General features: G+C 42.7%; 1 protein-coding gene across 6 annotated transcripts in view; it reads left to right on the top strand.

Annotated features, from left to right (window-relative positions):
• The window catches only part of GULP1 (GULP PTB domain containing engulfment adaptor 1), a 779,810-nt gene that overhangs the window by 634,801 nt on the left and 118,105 nt on the right, over positions 1-26,904 (top strand). For all 6 annotated transcript variants that reach the window (XM_040357182.1, XM_040357181.1, XM_040357183.1 and 3 more), the window contains 2 exons: positions 1,290-1,406; positions 25,639-25,731. In XM_040357182.1, coding sequence (XP_040213116.1) covers positions 1,290-1,406; positions 25,639-25,731 — 210 coding nt within the window. The remainder of the gene's footprint in view (positions 1-1,289; positions 1,407-25,638; positions 25,732-26,904) is intronic.

Genomic DNA, 26,904 nt, shown 5'->3' with positions numbered 1-26,904 from the left:
GTAGAGCTTTTGAAATTATTATTGAGGATGCATGGGGCAGTGTGACCCTGGTGAGAGTTTCAAAAGGCATAAAACAGCTGGAAACATCAGTTAACTGGAAACTGGAAACTGATGACAAAATACACATTGGCACCCTTTTTTATTTTTTTATTAAATATTTGGCATTAAGCATTGCTTGTTAAGACACAGTCTCAACAAGTAAAGATAGATAAATAAGAATTCTTCATCAGGCCTATAAGGTCAGAAATGAGGTCTCAAAAACATAGCAATGTGACTTACCTGTTTAATGACTGATGGTTATTAAATTATACCACATTTAGGCATATTAGAGCCCATGTAGCAAATGTTTTACCACTCTTTATACCGGCACCAAAAAGGTACATAGCATACTACTCTTCTTAGTAGGTGCAGATATCGTAGCAGCAAGTACTTTTCTAAAATTGTTATTTGGCTATTTTGACAAAGCAAAAAAAGGTAAATAAGCTTTTTTGGGAAATTACCTCTAAGGCCGGGTACTCACGACCAAACATGTACGATGAAAGCGGTCCGTCGGACCGTTTTCACCGTACATGCCTGCCAGAGGGCTTCTGTACGATGGTTGTACACACCATCGTACAGAAGTCCGCGCGTAAACAATACGCGGGGCGTGTCCGCGTCGTCGCCGCGACGATGACGCGGCGATGACGCGGAGACGTGGGTGGGCCTGCCATTTAAAGGCTTCCACGCATGCGTCAAAGTCATTCGACGCATGCGAGGGACGGCGGGCGCCTGGACATGTACGGTAGGTCTGTACTGACGACCGTACATGTCCGAGCGGGCAGGATTCCAGCGGACGGTTTTAAAACACGTCCACGAATATTTGCCCGCTGGGAAAAGGCCCGGCGGGCAAATGTTTGCTGGAATTCGGCCCGCTCGCGCCTACACACGACCAAACATGTATGCTGAAACTGGTCCGCGGACCAGTTTCAGCATACATGTTTGGTCGTGTGTACGGGGCCTTAAAGTTATGTGTAAGAAACAAGATTTTTTGCTCACACATAATTAGATGATTGAAGCCAGCACATCTTCAACTCATTCACTAAGATACGTGAAAATTCACTTTGCACACTTTGAAAGTAAACATACTCTATTCATTTAGCAAATCAGCCATACTGTTTCTAAAATAAATCAATTGTCTATAGTAATGCAAACTTATAGAGTAGAACTCTTTTTATCCTTTCAGTAACAAAGATACCATTTTTTTTAGTTAAATGTAGAAAAATGAGTTAAACATTCTTTTTTTTTTTAAGGCTGAGGAGATAACATTAACAATTGGACAAGCGTTTGATCTGGCTTACAGAAAATTTCTCGAGTCTGGAGGAAAAGATGTTGAAACACGAAAACAAATAGCAGGCCTGCAGAAAAGGGTAAGTCCTGTGATCCTACTGCTTGATCTGGAGAAGAACTGAGTATACACAATCAGCTTAACAGACTCAGTTAATGTCCCCAAAAATGTGTCATTACAAATTAAAAATAATAATTATACAAATTAAAAAAGACAGAACTGTTTCCAATATCAAGAAATCAATAAATAAGGATGAGTGGAGTGATTTCATCAAAGTTGATGAATTAGCAATTTAACTGTTTTGGAAGCTTCCATGGAGAAAATTTCATTTTTTGAAATGCTTAGGTAAAATGTACTTGAAAAAAAATGTGCGTCTTTATTTAGAGAGTGTTTTTTTTTTTTTTTTTTTGGTGGGGAGAGGAGGATTGGATCTATGGTGCTTCAGTTTATTTAATTTATTTGTATGCATTTTTGGTTTTATCCTTTGTTCTGTTTGTTTGATCATTATGGATCCCGGATTCACAAAGCACTTGCGCTGACGTATCTCGAGATACGCCGCGTAAGTGCAAATATGCGCCATCGTATCTGTGCGCCGTGCCCACAAAACTGAGATACGCCTGAAAATTGGCTTCATCCGACCAACGTAACTTGTCTACGCTGGCGTAGAGTGGGCGCATATTTACGCTGGACATATTTGGTGTTCCCATTGATTTTCTATTCACATATGCAAATGAGGGAGATACGCCGATTCACAAACGTAGGTTCGTCCGACGCAGTGCGCGTAAAGTCATACGTCCGGCGTAAAGTTATGCCCCATAAAGGAGGTGTAACTCAGCAGCATCCATGCAAAGGGCTGCACCAGGGAATACAAGCCGACGTATTTTACGACGTTTACGTAGGATGTGAATATGACTAGGCATGGGTTACGTTCATGCCGTAGGCAGTGATCCGACATATCTTAGGCAGATGGTCCGTCGTGATTGTGAGCATGCGCACTGAGTTGCGCCCACGGGACGGCGCATGCGCAGTTGGCGATACGTATCTGTCTGGTGCTCGGCCCATCATTTGCATGGGGTCACGCCTCATTAGCATGGCTCACGCCCACTTCCACTTACGCCGACTTACGCCTTGGAAATCCAGTGCAGATTTGGAAGCACTGGCTTTGTGAATTCAGTGCTTGCCTCTCTGCACTGCGTCGGCGTAGCGTAAAGGAGATACGCTACGGCGGCATAAATATGTGCCAGTGTCTGTGAATCCGGGCCTATATGTGTCCTGTAGCTTTACATTTTTTTTATTTTGCATTTTTTTCTCGGTCTGATTTTTCTTTCTTTAAAGAAAACACAACAGGAAGCTAATGAGAGACCATTTTCAAGCACAGGTCCTAGGATAATGTAATGAAACGTCCCTAAACCTTAGGAAACATTGGGATTTAACTACTAAAAAATAGCAGAGCATGTTCACTGTGAAAAGTCCGTTTTTACCTGAGACCGGAGAATCAATTAACCACTTCAGCCTGAGCCTCTTTCTGAGATTTGGTGTTTATAAGTTAAAACCGTTTTTTTTTTTTTTGGCTTGAAAATCACTTAGAACCCCCAAAAACTATATATATATATTTTCTAACACCCTAGAGAATAAAATGGCAGATGTTGCAATACTTTGTCACTCCGTATTTGCGCAGCGGTCTTACAATACACTTTTTTTTAATTAAAAGAAGACAACTGTAAAATTAGCCCAATTTTTTTTATTTTGTGAAAGATAATGTTACGCCGAGTAAATTGATACCCAACATGTCACGCTTCAAAATTGCGCCCACTCGTGCAATGGTGATAAACTTTTACCCTTAAAAATCTCCATAGGCAATGTTTAAAAAATTCTACCGGTTGCATGTTTTAAGTTGCAGAGGAGGTCTAGGGAATTAATGCTCTCACTCTAGAGATTACGGTGATACCTCACATGTGTGGTTTGAACACCACTTTCATATGCAGGTGCTGCTTATGTATGCGTATTTTTTGTGGTGGTGGTGAAAGTTGGTGCTCTACTGGAAGAACATCTGTCAAATGTTAAATTTTTTGCTTGGTGTGGGGATTATTACGCACGATTTATGGACACTATTGTTTGTATTTTTATGGACATTTGGTTGTGTTAGCGCTATTTTCCTTTTCTTTTTATAATCATACTTGCTAACTATTTCTGATTTGCCTAGACAGTTCTGATATTTACTCACTTGACCCTTAAAGCTGAGTTTTAAGCTGTGTCTCGAGATGACAGCATGCAAGTCTGTCACTACATCATTCATAATAAAATATTGGAATATTCAAGCGTAAATAGACAACAGTCAATGGGTTAAATCTAACAGTAAATACCAATTAATAGGACCATGGAGTGATGAGTGTAAAGGCAATGGGCTAGATTCAGAGAGAATTTACGCCGGCGTATCTTCTTTCTGTATTCAGGAAGCAAGATACGCCGACATTAGCCTAAGATATGACTGGCATAAGTCTCTTATGCCGTCGTATCTTAGGGTGCATTCTCATGCTGGCCGCTAGGTGGCGCTCCCGTTGTTTTCGTCGTAGATTATGCAAATTACCTAGTTACGCCGATTCACAAACTTACGTGCGCCCGGCGGTAGTTTTTTACGTCGTTTGCGTAAGTCGTTTTCGGCATAACGTTGCTCCTGCTATTAGGTGGCGCAGCCAATGTTAAGTATGGAGGTCGTTCCGGCTTCGAAATTAGAATTGTTTGCGTCGTTTGCGTAAGTCGTTCGCGAATAGGGCTGGACGTAATTTACGTTCACGTCGAAACCAATGATGTCCTTGCGACATCATTTGAAGCAATGCACACTGGGATATGTACACGAACGGCGCATGCGTAAATCAGGTCAATCACATCAGGTCATCACATATTAGCATAAATCACGCCCCCCTTTCCACATTTGAATTACGCGAGCTTACGCCGGTCCCATTTACGCTACGCTGCCGCAACTTACGGAGCAAGTGCTTTGTGAATACTGCACTTGCTCCTGTAAGTTGCGTCAGCGTAGCGTAAATACGCTGCGCCGCCGTAACTAGGCGCGCAGGTACCTGAATCTGCCCCAATGTTTTTTTGTCTTAGATGCACAATAAAAGCTTGTGGTAAAAAAATTCCAATAAAAGGCGTTGGGTAAAAGGAGCTTACAATACCATTGAAGGTCTTCTGGGTAATGAGGAGCAAACATCATCTTGGAATAAGAACTGCAATGCCCGGGGGGCACCAATATCCATTCTGTGCAGGATGGAAGCCGAAGGAAGAGGGGGGCCTGCTGGCAAGAGATGGTGATGCAGACTTTGGTAAGTAAATCTGAAAGTCTGGGGAGAGAAACCTGAGGGTGCTGCCTGTTTGAGGATGATTGTGACAAGAGAGGATCAACTGAGCAATGGGCTGGAGCCCGGAGCACAGAGCTGAAAGCCAAGGGAGCCGAATCTTCGATGGATGATAGTATCAACTGGAAGTGCAGTGGAGGGGAAACCCAGGAACCAGCATGGAACGAAGGCTCGCGTGTTGCCCTGACAATACATTTTGCACACATGCGGAGCATGACCATGGTCCTATTGATTGGTATTTACCGTTAGATAACCCATTAAGTGCTATCCACCCACAACCATAAAGAAAAATATAGGGAGCACCACCACAGAATCAATGGGAGAAAAAAAGCAACTGGCCGGTTTTGTTGGTATTCCAACTTTCTCAGAGACTGCCCAATTAGATTTTTTTTTCTCTTTGTTATATAATAACATATTGTATGGAATTTTAGATCCAGTCACAATGTTGCTAAAATTACCTTCTAATTTTTGGCCCCGCCATTTCACACAACTAGTGCACCCGTCAGTGCACCTGTTAGTCTCCCTCAACCCTCTGAAGTGCAGAATTGTATCTGCATTGCATAGCTTTTGAGAGGTAGTAGGCAGTAACATGCTGTCATACGCTTCCTTTTATATCAATGCCCACAGTCCAAACAGAGCAGAGAGCTTAGGCATTACAGAAGGCCATAGGTACACATATATGAGGATTGTTTTTGCAAAGGTTTCATCCCAAAAGTGAATTATCACTTTAACCACTAGGGTACCGCACGCCGTCAAATGATGGCAGGTGGAATACCCTATTGTTCTGACAGGACGTCATATGAGGTCCTGTCATTTAAAGCCGCTAGGGAGCACCCATTGCGTCACTGGGAACACAATGCGCGTGCCCGGCGGCCGCGATGGCTGCCGGGCACCCGCGATTGCCCAGTTACTGAGCAGGGATGTGGAGCTCTGTGTGTAAACACAGAGCTCCACATCCTGTCAGGGAGTAGAGACCGATGCTGTGTCCCTTGTACATAGGGACACAGATCGGTCACCTCCCCCAGTCACCCCCCTCCCCCTATAGTTAGAACACTCCAAGGCTACACATTTAACCCCTTCCCCGCCCCCTAGTGGTTAACCCCTTCCCTGCCAGACACATTTATACAGTAATCAATGCATATTTATAGCACTGTTCACTGTATAAATGTGAATGGTCCCAAAAATGTGTCAAAAATGTCCGATGTGTCCGCTATAATGTCGCAGTCCAGAAAAAAAAATCACAGATCGCCGCCATTCCTAGTAAAAAAAAAAAAAAATCATAATTATGTCCCCTATTTTGTAGGCTATATAACTTTTGCGCAAACCAGTCACTATACGGTTATTGCGATTTATTTTATTTTTTTGACCAAAAATATGTAGAAGAATACGTATCGGCCTAAACTGAGATACAATTTTTATTTTTTTCTAAATGGGATATTTATTACAGCAAAAAGCAAAAAATATTGTGTTTTTTTTTTCAAAATGTACGCTCCTTTTTTTGTTTATAGCCCAAAAAATAAAAACGGCACAGCCGATCAAATACCACCAAAAGAAAGCTCTATTTGTGGGGAAAAAAAGGACGTGAATTTTGTTTGGGAGCCACGTCGTACGACCGCGCAATTGTCAGTTAAAGCGACGCAGTGCCGGAAGCTAAAATTTTGTCTGGGCAGGAAGGGGGTGTAGGTGCACAGTAGGCAAGTGGTTAAAGTGGAAACTAGACAAACAGCTAAAATCATGTATAATTGTTTCACACCTCTGTCACACTGCACAACCAGGAAGATCACTCTGCTACTTTTTCGTTCAGCTCTACTACTTCTGGTTTTGACATTACTACTTCCTGGATGAATTTCATTCTAATTGGTAATGATGTGGCTTAATTTTCCAGTAGTCAGTCTGTAGTTGGGATGTGACATAGAAAACTGCATTGGCATTTAACCTGCGTGCACACCTGAGCAGAGCATGTTCATATTCCTGGTGATTTTTAAGCTTTTTTTTCTTTTTAAAATGTTTACAGGCATATTACAGGTGTTTTACAAGGGTGTGCCTATATGTATCAAGCTTTAGTAGTTTGTTTTCTGGACAGGGCAAGGGGATGGCATCAGTTCTATAGGAGGAGAGGAGTTCTTCAGGCATAAAAATATGCAAGGAAATTTGCATATCTCGCATTTTCTGCTGCTCTCATTGAAGTCTACAAGACTAAAAATGATGGATTGACTTGTGCTCTTTTGAGTGTAGGTCATAGACCATAAGGTAACTGAGTGTACAAGTGTAAACAGAGACAATTAGAAAAAATAGAATTTTGCATGCGCAGCATAGTCAGGAGCAGGGAAATAAGTAAAGAAAGTATGAATGTAGGTTTACACACATCTGCTATGCTGCCTGACTTTTAAGTATAACCAGTTCTTTTTAATTTTAAATAATATGTATTTCAACAATTTATTTAGCAGTTTGTCTTGTGTTCTGCTTTTAATTATTTCTCAAGAACTGACTGTTCTATTGGTCATCGTGATGAAGAGCCCAGAAAACTGACTGTCTGGCATTACTCAATTCTGCAGCCTATTCTGAGTGAATAAGGTCAGCAAGCACAACATGCTTTCTTTTACTGCTTAGTAACACATTCCCAGATTAGCTGGAAAGTAATTGCCCAAGTTGATACATTGCCTAAAGCAATCCTGTACTTTTACTGGACTTGGTAAAATTAAACGTTTTTTTTTTTAATAGCATGCATCAGAAAGACTAAATACTTACATTTTCTATGCTCCCCCTCACCTCAAACTGCCCCAAAAACATGAGTGTGAGTTGTGCCTTGAAACATACTTAGAGCTATTTCCTGTCCCAATGTGGCAGTGCTCAGGTCTTAATTCAGGCACCACTTTAGATGCATGCTCAAGTGGTCTTGGTACTTTGTCTAGTCAATGTAAAGTTTTAAAGCCAAGTCAAATTCAGGTTCACTTAAATACACCATTAAATTGCTTAGAAGAAATGTGCATTAATAAATCACATAGAGCATGTGGCAAATAATTTCCTTGTTCAACTATTTTATTAAAAAAAGAACATACAAAGAATAAGATCACAGGATGATTATACCAAAGAAAAGGGGGGGGGTGCAATAATGCATCAAAACAACAGGTACGTAGCCCAAAAACTGCAGATAAGTAACAGTACAGTTTTACATTTGACAACGTAACTACGGCCTGTCATAAAATAATAAGAGCAGTCATCAGTGCCAATAAGGATTGTACAATTGAAAACCCTTATAGCAGCTGACCCTATTATTAGTATCACATAATCTAGGCTACGAGGTGTATACATTATCTTGGAAAAGGGACACTGAAAAGGTTGCATAATACGGAAGAGAGAGAGGAGATGAACTCCAGTCTATATGTTGGGTCGTGAAATAGCAGGATAACCGATGTGGCTGGCGTGACTGCGGGTAGCATCCTAGTAGGCAGGCATCCATGAGGGGAGCAGTAAATAGAGGGAGCCAAGGGAAGGAGAGAGGGAGATGCCACAAAGAACAGAAAGAGAAAACAGGAGAAAAGAAGGTAGAGGTAGAGAGGGAGAGAGAATGAGAATGAACCCTGGGGGAACAGGTAATCAAGGAAGCCAAACAGGGAAGCTCCTCAGACATGCACTAAGAGTAGTCAAGGAGACAATCATGTTTCATCAAAGTCAGCTAGAAGGTAATGTTCCACCCATGCATTCCATAATCGTTCATCATACACTGGTAACAGGGGTCAAGTCCTGGGAAAAAAAGTGTGGGAACTCCCACCCAAGATCCACTCCCCCACCAAAAAAAAGCAGCGCTAATAAATGATATATGAAATATAAAGATGCATAATTTCTGAAAATATATGTAATTAAGAGCTCATCCCAAAAACAAATAAAGAGAGCAAGAAAAAAAGTGAAAAAAGGTTGGTGTAGTAGAAGGGAAAATCTCCAAAGGCCACTCAGTGATGAAGGGTTAAGTGGAAAAAGTCCAACGTTAAATCTTGTGATAAAAACAACAGCGAAGAAGAGTGATCAAGTGAACGCCAATCTTTTAGGATAGATCTTCACATTGCACCCGTGAGTTAGGACTGCCTGCTTACCAGAAGGAGAGACTGCTTTGCATCAGTCTCATAGCACGTAGAGAAGTCAGGTCTCCCTGGAACTAGTATGTGTAATAGCCGTAAAGAACTCAGCAGTGGATCCAGCATAGATGCAAAAACTATATAAAGAAAAGGACTCTCATAGCGTATTAAGTATAAAACAAAGGGGATTTAATAAGGTGATGCACTTACAATTAGAAGATGAAAATGCAGCATAAAGTGTGCTGAAGAGCTGTGGTATCTCCTCTCCGATGCCTCTCACTACTCAGACAAAACACAGCTGATGCTCAGGACGGAACGCGATTACATCATGGCACCCTACGATCGTTTCGTCACGACAGGACTTCAACGGGGGATTAGCCGGCTAATCCCCCGTTGAAGTCCTGTCATGACGAAACGATCGTAGGGTGCCGTGACGTCATCGTGTTCCGTCCTGAGCGTCAGCGGTGTTTTGTCTGAGTAGTGAGAGGCATCGGAGAGGAGATACCACAGCTCTTCAGCACACTTTATGCTGCATTTTCATCTTCTAATTGTAAGTGCATCACCTTATTAAATCCCCTTCGCTATGAGAGTCCTTTTCTTTATATTGTTTTTGCATCTATCCTGGATCCACTGCTGAGTTCTTTCCGGCTATTACACAGACTGGTTCCAGGGAGACCTGACTTCCCTTCGTGCTATGAGACTGATGCAAAGCAGTCTCTCCTTCTGGTAAGCAGGCAGTCCTAACTCACGGGTGCAGTGTGAAGATCTATCCTTATTGTAGAAGATTGGCGTTCACTTGATCACTCTTCTTCGCTGTTGTTTTTATCACAGGATTTAACGTTGGACTTTTTCCACTTAACCCTTCATCACTGAGTGGCCTTTGGAGATTTTCCCTTCTACTACACCAACCTTTTTTCACTTTTTTTTCTTGCTCTCTTTATTTGTTTTGGGATGAGCTCTTAATTACATATATTTTCAGAAATTATGCATCTTTATATTTCATATATCATTTATTACAAATTATTAGCGCTGCACTTTCTTTCGTTTTTTTATGTTGTATTGAGTTGTTGTACACAACTTTTTAGTGCCAGCAGCTCACAGTTCACATTATTCACTGTCATTATTCATTCAATATTCTATGCTAGCGCAGCGTCGGCCTTCTGTTTTTTTTGTTTATAATTCTATTTATTGGTTTCTGTGACTTTGATATGAGAAATTTTCCATGTCTTTGCAATGGTTTGCTGCCCTGCAGTAGTAACCTGGAGGAGAAGTTTGTAATTGAATCATATCTAAAGGTTTTATTAAGTAGAGGGTGTGAAAATGTTTGACCCAGAATGAACAAACCAGTGAGCAACTCCACCAAATATCATGGTGCGTGCCAGTATCAGAACAGCCATGAAAACATGTGGAGGGGTTGGATGGGAGAAATTTAGCGATTTGGGTAGGGACCAGAGCTGGGACAATGTTCCCTGAGAAACTATGAAAAATGTTCACTGCAAACACCAAATAAATGTGATGATCAACCGGAGGAGGGATAGAGAAAAAAGTCAGCACTAAAAAAAAACGTTCCTGGGAGACATAGGTGTGTGCAGCCTATTACATTAGGGTGTGCACTCCAAAGCTCAAACACATGATGCCAGTGGGCAGGGACTGTTGTCAGTAGTTTATTTATTTTTTATTATTTTTTTTTACATTTTACAATTACATTTTTTAATTATTTAAAAAAAAAAAATGTTACAATAATTTTTTATTCTTTTCTTTTACTATTTGTTAGAAGCAGCATTGGGAGGCTTTGGTGAGATACCAGGGGCCTAAACAGACCCCTGATAGATCATGTTTGAGACAGAGAAAGGGGCTGAGGACAAAGATTCCAAAGTCCCTTTCTCTGCAGACAAGCAGCAGGGGGAATTTGTGCAGCATAGGGTGATTAGGGTGTGCCTGGGCACACCTGGTACACCCTGTGCGCACGCCTATGCTGGGAGAGAATCACTACATCAAGGTCGATGGTAAGGTTGGAGGCATGGGAGTCTATAGACCTGTTGATAGTGGAGAAGTTGAAGCTCCCAGTCTGGTGACATCAGAGGTAAAAGGGGATAAAAAATAGAACAAGTGGAAGTTCCAAAAGCCTCAAAAGAGAAGAGGTGGAAAAGACAGTATTGCTTCAGGTTATTGTCAGTCAATGGAATCAGGTGAAGCAATGAATGACAAATTTCACCGTCCATGGCAAATCTCTACATGGGTTGGTGGGAGGAACACATTTTTTTCTCTCCCAGCAACCCTTTTGCCGGGCAGATTGTATGGTATGGTCGCTATATCGATGACCTCGTGATGGTGTGGATGGTGACACTTTGGGATTGCATGATTTTTGGAAAATCCTGAATGCCAATCAGTTAAATTTAGATTTTTCGATCGAGCATGATGTTTCCAGTATCAACTTTTTTGACATCACCTTGAAGGGCGAGCCAAATACGGGTGATATCTCAACATGCACCTATAGGAAACCATGCTCTGGTAATACTACACTTTTTGCAGCCAGTTGTCATCCATCCCACACCATCAATGCCATCCCTTATGGGGAGTTTATTCGAGCTAAACGCAACTGCTCAACAAACTCAACCTTTGAACTAGAATGTAAGGTCATTCATCAGCGCTTGCTGGCCCGAGGTAACAAATCTGTTATACACCAAGGACTGGAAAGGGTTCTGATAATGGATAGAGAGGAGTTACTGTCAGATAAGCCTAAATTCAAGAGAGAGCTTAAAAATAAGAGTAAACCTAATAAACCTTACAACTCTAGAAATAGAAAAATGGGCAAACCTATTACATTTGTAACCATAGTTTCCCAAGAATACAATCAAATAGTCAGAATAATAAAAAATAATCTACCACTATTGTATACAGACAAAGAATAAAATGGGATTTGCAAGCAGGTTGCCTTTTTTCTAGCCGACGTGTGCCCACACTGGGGACTGCACTATCACCTAGTCTTTTCTCATGCAAACAATGCCAACCCACCTGGCTTTCCTTTCCTGGAAGTTACCCCTGCGAAACAAAAACCTGTAGGTACTGTAATTTGTGTGATCTGGGTAAAACATTTGTTGCCACAGCTACAGATGAAGAGCTCACTATACAGCAATACATCAACTGTGACACAAATTTTGTAGTCTACCTGATCACCTGTATTTCATGCAGCCTCCAATATGTAGGCTGTACCACACGTCCTTTGAGAACCCATATAGGGGAACATTATTCTGACATAAATAATCCAAACGCTAGAAACATTTCGAATGCAACTTGTCACTTTATGGAATGTCATCAGGGCGATCTTTCCTCTTTCCGTTTTAGAGGAATAGAACGCTTGTATCACTTGCCCAGAGGGGTTGACAGGGAGAGAAGACTATTGGGGAGAGAAGCATGGTGGATTTTTTGATTAAAAACTAGATCGCCGGAGGCGCATGCGCGGCTTCTGAAGATGGCGGACGTGTAGAGGAAGAGCTCCGGTCCCCGTCTCGCCATCCGCCGCTCCTGCACAGCATTCACAGCCACTAAAGCTCCCGGGAGCATTCTCAGCATCTGCCCGAATTCCCCCTACCACCTTATGGGCAAAATCGGCTTCCAGAAAGACGTGTACAGAGGATTCGCCCCGCCGCCGCCCACGAGGCCTAACCGCGACATGGAGCGCTTCCTATACAGGCCGCAATCCCCGGCCTCGAGTAGCGCGGGCGCCCCGCCGGAACTCGCCGACTCCCAATCGGCGGCGATAGCAGCAGCTCCACTGGCGGACAACAGATCCCAGCAGGCTCTACCACCTGAAAGCCTGGATGTGGTCACAGTGAATGTTCTGGATCACAAGCTGCAGGCACTGCTACAGGACCTGACCCATAACATCGCTAAAGAGGTGGGTAAAATTGCTCAAGAGCTCAGGAGGGAAATTGATCAGATAGGAGAGCGCACAGACACGCTTGAAAATAAGTTCGATGAACTGACCCAATATGTGCATGTGCTGGAAGACGACAATGCAGCCATGAAACACACTTTGTCCCAACTCCAATTACAACAGGAGGATTTAGAGAACAGAGAAAGACGCCAGAACTTAAGGATAAGGGGGGTACCCGAGACAGTTACTGACAAGGAACTGCGCCCATACCTCCTGGGTCTCTTTATTACTCTCGCACCCCATATACCGGACATTGATTGGCGTCTCGATCGAGCACACAGGTCTTTGTCTCCTAAACCCCCTGCGGGATCTAATCCCAGAGACGTGGTCGTGCGTTTTCACTTTTACGAGAGCAAAGAAGCCCTTACAATTGCGACCCGCAACAAGTCTCGCATTGAATACAAGCAGGCCAAAATACAAATTTACAATGACTTATCCCCTATTACTCTGGCAAAGCGACGCAGCTTCCTCCCTATTACCACTCATCTGCAGAACCACCAGGTCCCCTATCGTTGGGGGTTCCCTTTTCGCCTGTCTGTCCTGAAAGATGGTACCCAATACTCTCTGCGAGACCTCTACGAATGTGATGCCTTCACGCGTAACCTGGACTTACCACCAGTTCCTGAAGAAGATCTTCAGCTCCCTGCAGTGAACCCTAAACCTCTGATGACACCGGCCAAGATCTGGACCCCTGTTCAACGCAAGTCGAGGAAGACGTTCACTACCCCACAGAGGGGCAACCGCCCAGGAGCCCACACCTGAAGTCTTCCTCTTTTGTGTGACACTCCTAATGCCCCCCTTTATTCCTCGACCTATATAGAGGGCCGAGGCTTACCCTGACTTTGTCTGGTATGACGGGGATCCACCCGCCCTAGGTCCTCGGGAGTCGACATGCCCTCCATCCAAACCCTAGGCTGCTGCCTGGGTTCCCTGGAGTTTTTTTATCTCCAGGGCTTTTTTGAAAAATGTGTTTTGTATTTTTTTTTCTGTGGTCCCACAGGTTTTCTCTTGTTTTTTTTTCTTTTTCTCTTTTTTGATTTTTCTTTACTGGGTCTTTTTTTTGACCCCCCATTGCTACACAGAGCTTTTTTTGTAGCACTTGTTCTGAATGTGAGTAGGTTGCATTCCAAAAGTTTTGCACCATGGCTATCTCTTAATATAGATGTTCTGTATGTGAATTCAGCTGTATTGTTAAATAATGTACAATGGCTCTAAAGGTGTACTCATGTAATGTGAAAGGCCTAAATTCCATTGGTAAACGGTGGCAGGCTCTGAAGGAGTTTAGGTCCTCCGGTGCGGAGGTGATTATGGTACAGGAGACTCATTTCAAATCTGGAGGTTCTTTTAAATTTGCATCCAAGCAATTTCCCGTGACACATGTGGCTTCTGACCCTTCAGGTAAGGCGGGAGTAGCAATTCTTATTAAGCGCTCGTGCCCGATTCGGGTAACATCTTCATATTTGGACCCTAAGGGCCGATACATACTCCTGGACTGTAGTCACCTAAACACCCAGTTCTCTTTGGTAAATGTGTATGCTCCTAATGTAGGCCAAATTGGATTTCTTTCAGAGGTTCTTGAGAAGCTTCAAAACATTTCCCACCCCTTCATGATTATAGGGGGGGATTTTAATGTTTGCATGTCCCCAACCAGAGATAGGCAGGCCTTATTTCGGGACACCCCTAGTAGTGCTGCCCAGAAGATATCCGCCTCGTTCTGCAAACTGACCAGATCTTACAATCTTTTCGATACATGGAGGGTAAAACACCCAACTCAGAGAGGGTTCACCTTTTATTCCCCCCCCCATAAGCTATACACTAGACTTGACCATTTTCTTGTGACGGCCCCCTTGCTTCCGTATGTAGTCTCTTCTGAGATAGGCCGATTACATGGTCGGATCATGCCCATATTGAGCTTGACATTGTTCTATCTGCTCCTGCCCCCAGAACTTGCCACTGGCGTCTCAACGAGTCCCTGATTAAAAATCCGTTGACACAGATACAACTACAACAAAAATTGTCTGAATTTTTTGTCCTTAACAAAGGTTCGGTGGCTGAGGTTTCCACCTTGTGGGAAGCCCATAAGGCTTTTTTCAGGGGAGAGTGCATATCCGCCAGCTCTCGTCTGAAACGAGACTCTCTAAGGCAAAGAGACGAGCTCCTAGTTCAGCTTACTGCTGCGGAAACTGGTCTTCTTAACTCCCCCACGGTGAAACGGTTGAGAGTAGTGACATCCCTGCGGAACCGTATTAAATCTTTTAACCTGAGTAAAATTTCTAAATCTATGCTTTGGGCCAGACAGAAGTTTTATGAATTTGCCAATAAGCCACACAGGATGCTAGTTAACAGACTAAAACCACGTCCCTCCCTTTCGATTCCTGACCATTTGATACAATCAGACGGCACCCCCACATATTGTCCTAAGGCTATGACGCAAGTCTTTGGGGATTTCTACAAGACGCTGTATAACTGTCTAAGTGGGGACACATCTACTCAATTTTCCCAGGCTAATTTTGATGCCTTCATGTCCTCTTTTGACTTACCCAAATTATCTACTGATCAACTCCTGACACTTAACGCCCCTGTTTCTTTGGAGGAGATAGAGAGGGTAGTAGACATGTGCACAGCAAAAATTTTCGTTTATTTCTGTTTCGTTTCTGTTCGTTTATCGTGATTCGTAACGAGTCGTAATTTCGTAAGACGTTAGTTATTGTATTCGTACTCTTTAGTATTTTCGTGACACTCTTTTTTCCGTTTCCGTTTTTTTCTGTTAGTTTATTTTTCGTTGAATCGAGATTCGTATTTTCGTTATATTTTGTATTCTGCCGCGTTCGTATTTTTAAAATGATTTTATTCGTTCCTTCGTTTTTACATTAGTTTAATTTTCGTTGTTTTGTTATTCGTATTTACATTATATTTTCCATCATGCCGCATTCGTATTTTCGTAAAGAAATATATTTTCGTTGCTTTATGATCATTCGTATTTTCATGTCTAATTTCCTTTGATTGTAAAAACGTACTTTTGTAGATTTTATTGCATTCGTAATTCTGTTAGAATACATTTTACGTTTATTCGACACACTACTCGTCGTAATTTTGTAATTCGGATTTTACTATGATTGACTTGACTGTCTTAGTTAGCACACACACCCTGTCTAGAATGAAGTCTGACGTAGAAGAAAACTAAAATATGTCAGATATTACAAATACAAATCTAGAAATTAGATGCACTGCAGTCTAACACAGAAAAAGACACAATGAGCCAGGAGGTAATGAGAAAGAAGCTCATTGGGGGAAGGAACAAACCTCTTCAGAGGAAAGGGACAGCGCTCAGTGGCTATTGGTCAATGTCCAGAAATATTTCAGTACTAACGAAAGCTAATTTACATTATTTTGTATTTTCGTTGTTTTCATTTCAGTTTTCCGAAGATTCGTAATTTATTTTTCGTTAGTTTTGATTTTCGTTTTTTAGTCTTTGTTCGGCATTTCGTTTTTTTTTTCGGTCTTCGAATATTAGTAAGTTTGCATTTTCGTTCATTTTGTTTTTCGTAATTTTTTTTTTTTTGGGTTCGGTATTTTCGTTGTTTCTATGTTTTCGTTTCTTTCATCTTTTGTATCTTCGTTGTTTTTCATATTCGTTATTTTGAAAATATCGTTATTCGTTATCAATTGCGCTAAACCATTCGTTCATTCGTATGTTAACGAATCAACTAAAATAACGAAAATTGACGGAAAACGTATTCGTAACTTAAAAAATTGCACATGCCTAGAGGGTAGTGAAGGCTCTTCCGGCCCATAAATCCCCTGGCCCAGACGGGCTTTCCTATGCTTACTATAAAGCTTTCTCGGACATTCTGAACCCTCACCTTAGATCTCTGTTTTCCTCGTTGCTCAAAGGCACTACCCCTCATGCCCATTTCTTGCATGCTTTTTTGACGATAATTCCAAAACCGGGTAAAGATCCCTCACTGCCAGATAATTACCGCCCCATTGCATTATTGAACTCAGATTATAAGATTTTTACTAAATTATTAGCTAATCGACTTTCCCCGCTTCTGACGACACTGATACATAGAGACCAGGTGGGCTTTGTCCCCACGAGACACGCGGGCGACAATACTAGGAGGACTGTGGACCTCATAGACTTATTAACCAGAACCAAACAGCCGGCGATTGTCCTCAGTCTGGACGCGCAGAAGGCTTTTGACCGCCTTAGCTGGCCTTTTATGTTTGCGGTCCTGGACAGACTCGGGTTCTCGGGCCCCTTTGTTAAAGCACTGCATGCTATTTACTCCACTCCCACGTCCCAAGTTCAGTTGTCTTCCTGCCTGTCTCAGCGGTTCTCCCTTAGTAATGGAACCAGGCAGGGGTGCCCTTTGTCACCTCTGCTGTTTATTTTAAGTTTGGAACCCCTGGCTGCGGCTATCCGAATGCACCCGGAAATTCGGGGAGTCACGCTGAGACAGAGGGATTATAAACTGTCACTTTTTGCTGACGACATTTTATTGACACTCACTCACCCTTCCACCACCTTACCTGTGTTACACGATATTCTCTCTATATTTGGGAATCTGTCGGGTTTTAAAATCAATCAGTCCAAAACCGAGGCCCTGCCAATTAACATGCCACCTGATGTACTTCAAACTCTCCGAGAACAGTTTAATTATCATTGGTGCTCCTCTTCGCTGAAATATCTGGGCGTACATATCACTCCATCTTATTCCACCTTATACCATGCCAATTTTCCCCCCATGTTTGTAGAGATATCACGTCTTTTAAATTCGTGGACCTCCCTCCCACTCTCTCTCTTAGGCCGGATCAACGTCCTTAAGATGTCAATACTCCCTAAACTGTTATACCTTTTTGAAACTCTCCCCGTGGCGGTCCCGATGTCGCAGCTGAAACTCCTCCAGAGGCGCTGCCTCAAATTTATTTGGAATGATGCTTCCCATAGGATTGCACAATCCGTTGTTTACGCCCCTAAACACAGAGGAGGCCTGGCGGCGCCAGACGTTATTAAATATTATTTTGCATCTCACCTTCGAGTCTTGACCTCTTGGGTTTCTAGAAAAGCTTCTTCGAAGTGGGCGGAGATTGAAATGGGGGTTACTGCCCCAGTGCATCCATGCTACATGCTATGGCCCTCTTCGGCTAAATTCATGCCCCAATTGCGATCTCTTTGTCTTGCCCCAATGTTGTGTACTTTGAATATCTGGAGGAGATGTATAGAGCGCTTCTCCCTCTCCTCCAGATGCTCCCCCCTAATGAATGTCCTTTTCAACCCAGATATCCCTGACAGTCTGTCATTTGAGAGGATGTACCCTTGGACCCAGGCCGGGGTCTTTCAGTTGCGACATCTGGTCCACCCTGTTACACGCGTCTTTTTGCCATTCCCGGAGCTCAAAATGAAATTTGATCTCCCATCTTCCCTTCAATATTCTCATCTACAGTTTCAACACTTCTTCCTCTCTTCATTCCCCTCACTCGCACTGGAAAGACCCACTGATTTCGAGCTCCTTTGTGTAGCAGGTCCTTATGAGCAAAAACAGATTTCGTCTATATATAAGATTTTGCAAGAGTGTACCCCTATGACAGATGCTTTACATAAATATATGACCAAGTGGACCTCTGTCTTGCGGCGTCCGATCTCGTTGCTGGACTGGGGGAAAATCTGGGCGAGTACATCCAAAATTTCACGTTGTGTGGTACAGAAAGAGACAGCTTTTAAGTTTTTGATGTTTTGGTATAGGACCCCAGACCTGTTGCACGCTCGAGACTCTGCCATTTCTAATCTTTGTTGGAGATGTCAGAAGTCTGTGGGTTCCCCTTTTCATATTTTCTGGGAATGCCCCCTTATCAGCCCTTTTTGGATACAGATACAGGAGCTTTTACAGAAATTATTTTCTCACTCTGTGCCCTTGTCGCCTATACACTTTCTTTTGGGGTTGCCTCTTACAGACCTACCTAAACCGTCACAGAAACTTATGTCCTTTGTTCTCCTAGCTGCCAAAAGGGCCATCCCTAGGTTATGGCTTTCCACTTCTCCCCCCACCCTCCATCAAGTCATCTCGATTATAGCTGACACACGTAAAATGGAACATTTGTCAGCTAGGGTTGAGGACACCTTACCTCTTTTTGACAAGATATGGTCCCTATGGGATGATTCTGACTTTTCACCAGACTCAGACTCTATCTCTGCCACTCTTCACGATACTTGATTCTCATGGTGCTTTAGTTGTATTTGTGCGTTTATATACCTACTCATCTGTTTGTTTCTATAATACCCACGCCATTGCTTTATGAGTTTGAGTACAGAACCGGCTTGACTCTACAGGTTATGTTTGCAATGGATCAAGGTTGGTTTATGTATCTTTAGGGTTTACCAGCCTTTCGTGATTTAGTCTACACCTGTATATTTCCACTGCTACGTTTCAGATGTGATTAGCTGTGTATGTCTAATTGTTGAACTTTTGTATCTTATTTTCAGATGCTGTATTTTGTTTTTGAAAATCTTTCATAAATAAACAATAAAAAAAAAAAAATAGATCGCCTCAGGGGTTAAACCTGAGGTGGGATCTGGATTTGCACTTACATTAAGTATGCCTCTTCCCATAGCCTTCTCTATCTCTCTTTCTTTTCCTCTTCTGGTGTCTTTTTTTCACATACCTTTATTATAATTTTTTTCTTTTGTATTTAATGTTTCCTGTATTTCATGGTGTGTTTTAATTATGTATATGTGTATGGATGCATGCACGACTGTGTGCACACATGTACATATTATCACTACACGGTGTGTGAACAATAGTGGCATACACATGGATCACCCAATATGCATTGCAGCTGATTTCCTTCCTTGGGTAATTGCTTGCAGTCAATTTAGACAATTAATGGGTGGAGTCAGTGATCCTTAGAGCTACTATTTATTTCACAAGTTTCATGTCTGTAATGTGGTTATGACTAAGACCTTATAGGCTGAAACGCGTCAACCTTTCCATTTTGCGCTTGTCTACTGTGGCTTGTCAATAAATACGTCAATTGTTTAAGAGCAACGACCAGAGTGCGGATCATCTTTTCCTCAGAGATAAATCAACCAGGCTTGGAAGAGCCTCAGTGATCATCATCATAGGTGACGTAGAAGTTTCCTGAGGGGAGCAGAAAGCCGAATGCTGGCGTTGACGCTGGTCATCTGATGATGGTGGTGGAGAGGTCAGATGCAGTTTATGAAGCAGAGAATGGAGTTCCTCTGAGAATTTGCAGATGTGCTTGATACCTTGATAGGTGAATTAAAGAGAGAAGAGAACCCCCCAAGTGTAGGTGATGAGGTTACGCTGCAGGATCATCACATGTGGGTTCAGAGCTCAGTGTTTAGGGATGGTGAGCTGGGAGAGGTCAGCAAACAGCTGATAATCATGGCCTTGAAATGAAAGAGCCTCCCGTCAACATACAGCAGTCAGATGTTGTTCCTTCGTGCAGTAGAAACTTTGTCATGTGGGGGTCCCTCCGGTTTGCATAGGGTAAGGGCTCTGTGGATCCGATCCATTTGAAGGCGTTCTATAGGAATGGATGGGGAGAGCTCTTGAAACAAATCTGTTATCGTGGATTGAAGATTGACAACCGAATTAGGAATACCGCGTATTTGCAGATTATAGCGACGGGCCTGGTTCCCCTCTCCCCAAAAGGTGTAAAATGTGGCGGCAGAGGGGTGGAGCTCTGCTTTAAGTTCATGGCTAAGGATATAGAAGTGAAATGAAAGTTAGTGCAGGCTGTTCTATCCACTTCCCGCTCAAGGTCATTATATGACGTCCTGGACTTTGGAGATCTTTTTTTTCTGCCAGTGATTCCCTGCAATGTGAAAACACTCATAATGGCTGTTCAGCCGCTTGATTGTTTTTACAGGTGGCGGGAGTGGATGCCCCCCTGTTGCTGCCCTCTGGTGCTTTTAGCGGCTTGCCCGTGCGATTGGCGAGCCAGAGAATAAATTGGCCTGCAGCGACCATTTACCATAGAGCTGACTAAGGACCCCGGCAATCTTAATGACCTTCGGAGGCCAGGCGCGACATTATGAGGTTACTTTCTGCCTCGGTAAATGTAAACACTGCCGTGGTTTTAGCTGGAAAGGCTAAAAAAAATTCCTATCGGAAAATCCGATCGTCTGTAGGAATTCTGACGTGCAAAATTCTGATGCATGCTCGGAAGCATTGAACTTCATTTTCTGGACTCGATGTAGTGTTGTACGGCACCACCAGTGTTGCCAACCGTCACTTTTTTTACTGGCAGCCAGTAAAAAATGGGCACTTTTCTCCTGCCAGTAAATGACAGTAAGAGGAAAAGGTTGCCAGTAAAAAATATGGCTCTGTTGCTCAGCTCGGTACTGCGCATGCGCAGCTTTGGCTGAGACCATCCAAGTGCCTGCTAGTTAATTTCATGTGTGCATCACCCATTCTAATGTATTGTCCTCCTGAGTCCTGTCCCTGAGCTACTGACTATATCAAAAATAAAATAAGAAATATGCTTTTTGCCTTAATATCTACCTTCAGCACCACCATGAGGGGGGTACAGGCATTACACCTGTAAGGGGCCCGAATGTTCCCAGGAGCCCGGCCACCCCCCCTTCTCAGCTTGTGGCTGAGAGGAAAGAAGAGGAGAAAACGTTCATTTTGGCAGTCCCCCCTCATGGCGGCGCTGAAGGTAGATATGAAAACACTTTCACTTTCAATTCACGGCAGGAGGAAGAGGTGAGTGAGGTGACACTGTCATTTTCGGAAACCCTAGCCCCTCCCCGGTTCTAAATTTGCGGCCAGCCCCCCTGGTTCTCAATTCCCACCCCCGGTTCTCAATTCACAGGCAGCAACCCCCCAGTTGTGAATTCGCGGCAGCCCCCCAGGTTCTCAAGTCACGGCAGCAACCCCTCGGTTCTCAATATTCGCGGCAGCCCACCGGTTCTCAATTCATGGCAGCACCCCCCCCCCCGGTTCTCTGCTCCGGTGGCCCATGCCTGAAGCTGTGTGAGGGGCCCCAAAATTTCTGATGGCTGCCCTGTCTACCTTAAATCACATTGCTAATTGCATATTTTACTTATCTGTAGCCTAAATATTTAAATTTGCACTTAAAACTGTAGTTTTGTAACTGCCAGTAAAAAATTGGCTGTGCTAGTAAATTTGGGTGTCGTGCCAGTACATTTAAATCTGGTAGGTTGGCCATCCAAGGTGTGTACGTGGCATTACAGGCTAGGTGGAAAAAAAAGCCTGAAAAATAAGTTTAATGGCATCATTAATCACATCACATCTAAGAAATGGTAAGCTGCGATTCAAAAATGTTTACATTTGATTTTGATACCACTTTGAACTTAAAGGGGTTGTAAAGGAAAAACATGTTTTTCATAATAAGCATCCTTTACCTGCAGACATTCCTCTTTTCACTTCCTCATTGTTCGTTTTTGCTCAGAAGTTGCTCTATTTCTTCTCTGTTCTGTTCACTTCCTGCTTGTCTGATTTTACTGACCACCGTGATGGGAGGCTTTACTGCGGTGGTCAGTAATGTGCTCACCCCCTCCTGGGAACTACATCTGTGTGGCAGGACGCTCTCTTGCATGAACGAGTGATGCAAACCAGGAAGTCAATGAGAGAACAGAAACTAGAATGCCGGAGGTGATATAGATGAAGGAATTTAATAGCTATTTACTTGTTTTTTAACATAATCATTACACTATTCTGTCTGTCTACCTTGCAGACATAAATTTTAGGCAATTTTTTTTTTCCTTTACAACTCCTTTAACCTATAATAAATAAACCTGTAAGTAAAACCAAAAAGTAGGGGTTAGGGATGCTGGGAAGAATTAGGCCTTGTACACACGATCAATCCAAACTGATGAGATCCAAACAGGACTGAGGTTCAGTTTCATCAGTCCAAACCTACTGTGTGTATGGCCCATCGGACTTTTGTCCTTCAGACCAAAGTTTTAAAACTTGCTTTAAAATCGGACTGATGGACGCCTGACCGATCGGTCAAAACCAATGGTTAGTACGCAAAAGCATCGGTTCAAAACCAGCGCATGCTCAGAATCAAGTCGACGCATGCTTGGAAGCATTGAACTTCGTTTTTTTCAGCACGTCGTTGTGTTTTACGTCACCGCGTTGGACTCGATCGTTTTTTGAACTGATGATATGTACGCACATCAGACCATCAGACCATCAGATCATCAGACCATCAGTCCGTTTTCATCAGTTTGGACTGATCGTGTGTTCAAGGCCTTAGAGTCCTGTTGTTAGCTCAAGACAAACATTGCATGTAAAATGCACACAGGTTTGAGAGCTTCCAGGGCAGACCAATGATTTTCTAATCTCTGCTGATATGTGACAAAGGCATTTTGGCCTGTATCTGTTGGCTTTGTCAATGGCTTTAGATTGACATCAGTTTTAAGGTGAAAAAACACCTTGCACTCTCCGGCCCCCCCGAGCCCCCGTTTTACTTACCTGAGCCCCAAATCTCTGTGGGCGCGATTCCGCGTTGCTTTCCCCCAGCTCTTAATTGAATGATCGATAGGAGCGCAGGTATTGGCTTCTGCTGCTGGCAATCAAATCAATGATGCGGAGTGCCAGAGGACGGGGTTGAGTGATACACTCGGTGGCTATGGCCACGAGTGTATCACACAGGAGTGCGCCCGCAAGCTAACCCCCTTAGGATAGCGCTTTCCAGAGGAGGGTTAGCTCTTGCACGGAGGAGCCGAGACAGCCACCAAGGGGCCCCAGAAGACGAGGATCAGGGGCCACTTTGTGCAAAACGAACTGCACAGTGGAGGTAAGTATGGTATGTTTGATATATATATCTAAAAAAACAACCCCTTTAAGCTTTGGAAAAAAACCTGGAAGATGTTTGGCTACCAAAAAAATATGTCTTTTGGACAAAATGCGTAGACCTTCACATAATCCAGTGGAACGCACGCTGGCTTCGGGTTAGAGCGGAGTGACTGCATATCCAGGGAAAACTTGGTGGCAACTTCTTTAGATTTAATGGCTTTAATGCAGTAGTAATCCGCTGGGTGTTTTTTTTTTTAAACCTGCAAGGCAATGTCATAATGTGCTAGTATACATCGCATACTAGCACATTATGTGAACCCTACCAGAAAATGATGCCTTATAGCAACGCGCTATCACAGCTAAAGGCGCTTCCACCTTCACCTGGGTTCACGGACTCCGACTGTCAGAGAGGCCGGAGCCGCAATGACATCACTCCCCCGTTTATGGCCCAGGACTCTGAAGGAACGGCACAGGTATGCCGTTCCTTCAGAGCGCACGAGCCAGTGATGTCAACCACTGAATGTATAGTAAATATCTCCTAAACGGTACACAAGATATTTACAGTGCTTATTGGTAAGCCTTAGTATAGGCTTACCTATAGGTAAAAATGATGCATGGAAATTTAGTCCCACTTTAATACACAAATGTATTGCACAATGAAATATCCCTCTCTGAGTCTTGTATGTCATGAAATCTGGAGGAATATTCCAGCTCAGGAATAATTTTTTTAATTTGAGCCTGACAGTTTTTTTTTTTTTAAGTGGAGGAAAGGATGTTTGTCTCTATACGGTATATCCTGACAGTGTGGCATGAAAAAAGTCCCTGGGTTTCTGCTGAGTGTGCACTGTGTTCATAACCATGCGGTGAAGTGTATATCACAGGAGGAAGATTGAAGTGATCTTATGTGGCACTTATGAAACATGAATTTATGAACTGATTGTTCACGTGCTATCACTATCAGCACTTGATTTGGATAGGACATTAGCACTATATATCTGCCATGTTATATGTTTATTAGAGGCAGGGCTGATGCAAGGATTTTTGACACCCTAGGCGAAACCTCATTTTGCCACCCCCATTAGCTCCACCCCTGGCTCCACCCTGACTCCACCCCCTTTGGCCTGCCCTGCTCTATACAGGAAGCGTCGGCTCTGCTTCCTCTAGAGATTGGCTCCAGTGCTGCGCTGCGCCTCTGATTACACTACCAGCCAGACGGAGCAGCTGCATGAGAGAGTTAGTTACATGCTGCGGCCTGCAGAGCATGCAGACGCAGAGGGAAATCAGCGCCCCGGCGTCCCTAGGCAGCAGTGCGCCCTAGGCGGCTGCCTAGTTTGCCTAGTGGAATCACCGGCCCTGATTAGAGGGTATGCCTATAGGGTTTGTCCTCATGGGATAACAATGTTTTGTATCTTACGTAGTATTTAAATGCAGTATTGAAGTGGGAGAAATTTCTTTATTGGCATCAGGAAGATGCTACTGTGTAACGGTTTTGCCCCAAAGTTATACTTTGATTTACCTTCATAATTAAGATATAAATGTAATATTTTGTATCTACTGTAGTTTGAACCAATGAATTGTGATTTGTTTTCCTTCTCCTGCCTAAGTTTCACAGGAGGGCCAACTAAATATATTATCCACAGCTGATGTTTAACTGTTTTTTTTATATATCCTATTCAACGGCATAGTATTTAAGGAACACAACTGAGTTTGGAAAACCAGCTATGATTAAGGCTTCTTTAGCCAAAATGCAACAGCGGTTTGCTTTTCTGCATTGCCTGTACTTTCTTGAATCTTAAATAATAAAGCATTTATGGGTCAAATACAGACTCCAGCGTGAACACATTTTCTGATCGATTTTGGGGGGCAAATCGAAGCCTGACTGTGAGACCAATGTTATTTGCCAGGAAGAAAAGAATGTTGTCATACAGCTCATTCTGAGAATAACTAAATTTCTTGAAATAGATCCATGTTTATATACAGTAGCATTGCTGTTGTTTAGCAATCTCCTGTCGAACAAAGAACAGTTGCAGTACATTCATGAATGACCAGCAAGTTATATACTGTATGGTTGTAACTGAGAACCACTGCTTTGATGTATTATTTGTTGGTATGGTTTCTTTCACTATTGTTGTGTTTTGTGTTTGTTGTACAGATTCAGGAATTAGAAACAGAAAATACCGAACTGAAATACAAAGTACAAGATTTGGAAAATCAGTTAAGAATACGTGATCTAACTTCCTCACCTGTAAGTAACGCAAAAAAAGTTCATATGAGAAACTCAGATAATAGTTTGTTATGCTCAATAATACTATAATGCACTTACTTGTTGCAGGTCAAAAATAAATATGGTGATAGGTGCTTTTGCGCTATAATGAATCCTCAATAAATGTGCCCACAAAAAATATACAAAATAAGATAAATATATATACAGTGCAGCAAAACCTAATAATGTTTACATAACATTGAACAAGAATCAATAAAAAGTGAGATTCTGCGCAACGTATCACGCAAGTGAAATACCAGTGTCACACAAAAAAAGGAGTGTACAAATTAAGTGAAAAATCAATAAAGATAAATTAAATAAATAAATATAATCAATATTGATATATATGAGCTGACAGGTATCAGCAATAAAAATGTCCAGCATAAAGTGCAGTGCAATCAATCCACAAATTAATGCAATATGAGTGAGAACCAATTATAATAATAATAGAACAGTCCCAAAAAATGACAGTCCCAAAAAATAACACAAAAATGCTGTCAGAATGGACGCGCTGAATGTGATGGATATCAGCTAGATGACTGTAGATATATGCCAGAAGATGAACCAAATCCCTGAATGGGCTCATAGGACTCTTACCTCTAAGCCCTTCGTATTGGGCATAAATGAACACCACACAAGCAGCCTTCTATGGGTAGTCACAGCAGCTCCTTCTAATGGACTGACAGATCTTTCCTCCGTTCAATCCGATATTATTCAGATCCGTATGGATAAAGAAACAAAAGAAGGGGGACTCCCATAGTGAGGTACCGTAGGTACAGGTAAAATAATTTATTAAAGGAATAACCTGTGCTTACATAAAAACTAAAAACAAGTGCAGCAGAGGATAAACAAGCGGCGTTCTACGGCGCCAGCTTACGTCACTCCGGGTGTACGTCCTCCAATCCCTACGCGTTACGACACGAGATCATCTGGGGCCCCAGATGAAGACACATGATCTTGTGTCGTAACTGCTTGTGTGGTGTTCATTTATGCCCAATACGAAGGGCTTAGAGGTAAGAGTCCTGTGAGCCCATTCAAGGATTTGGTTCATCTTCTGGCATATATCTACAGTCATCTAGCTGATATCCATCACATTCAGCGCGTCCATTCTGACAGCATTTTTGTGTTATTTTTTGGGACTGTCATTTTTTGGGA

The sequence above is a fragment of the Rana temporaria genome, chromosome 6, assembly GCF_905171775.1.
Source record: "Rana temporaria chromosome 6, aRanTem1.1, whole genome shotgun sequence".
In the NCBI taxonomy this organism is placed as follows: Eukaryota; Metazoa; Chordata; class Amphibia; order Anura; family Ranidae; genus Rana; species Rana temporaria.
The sequence above is the reverse complement of the archived record's forward strand: the minus strand, read 5'-3'. Positions and strand labels throughout refer to the sequence as shown.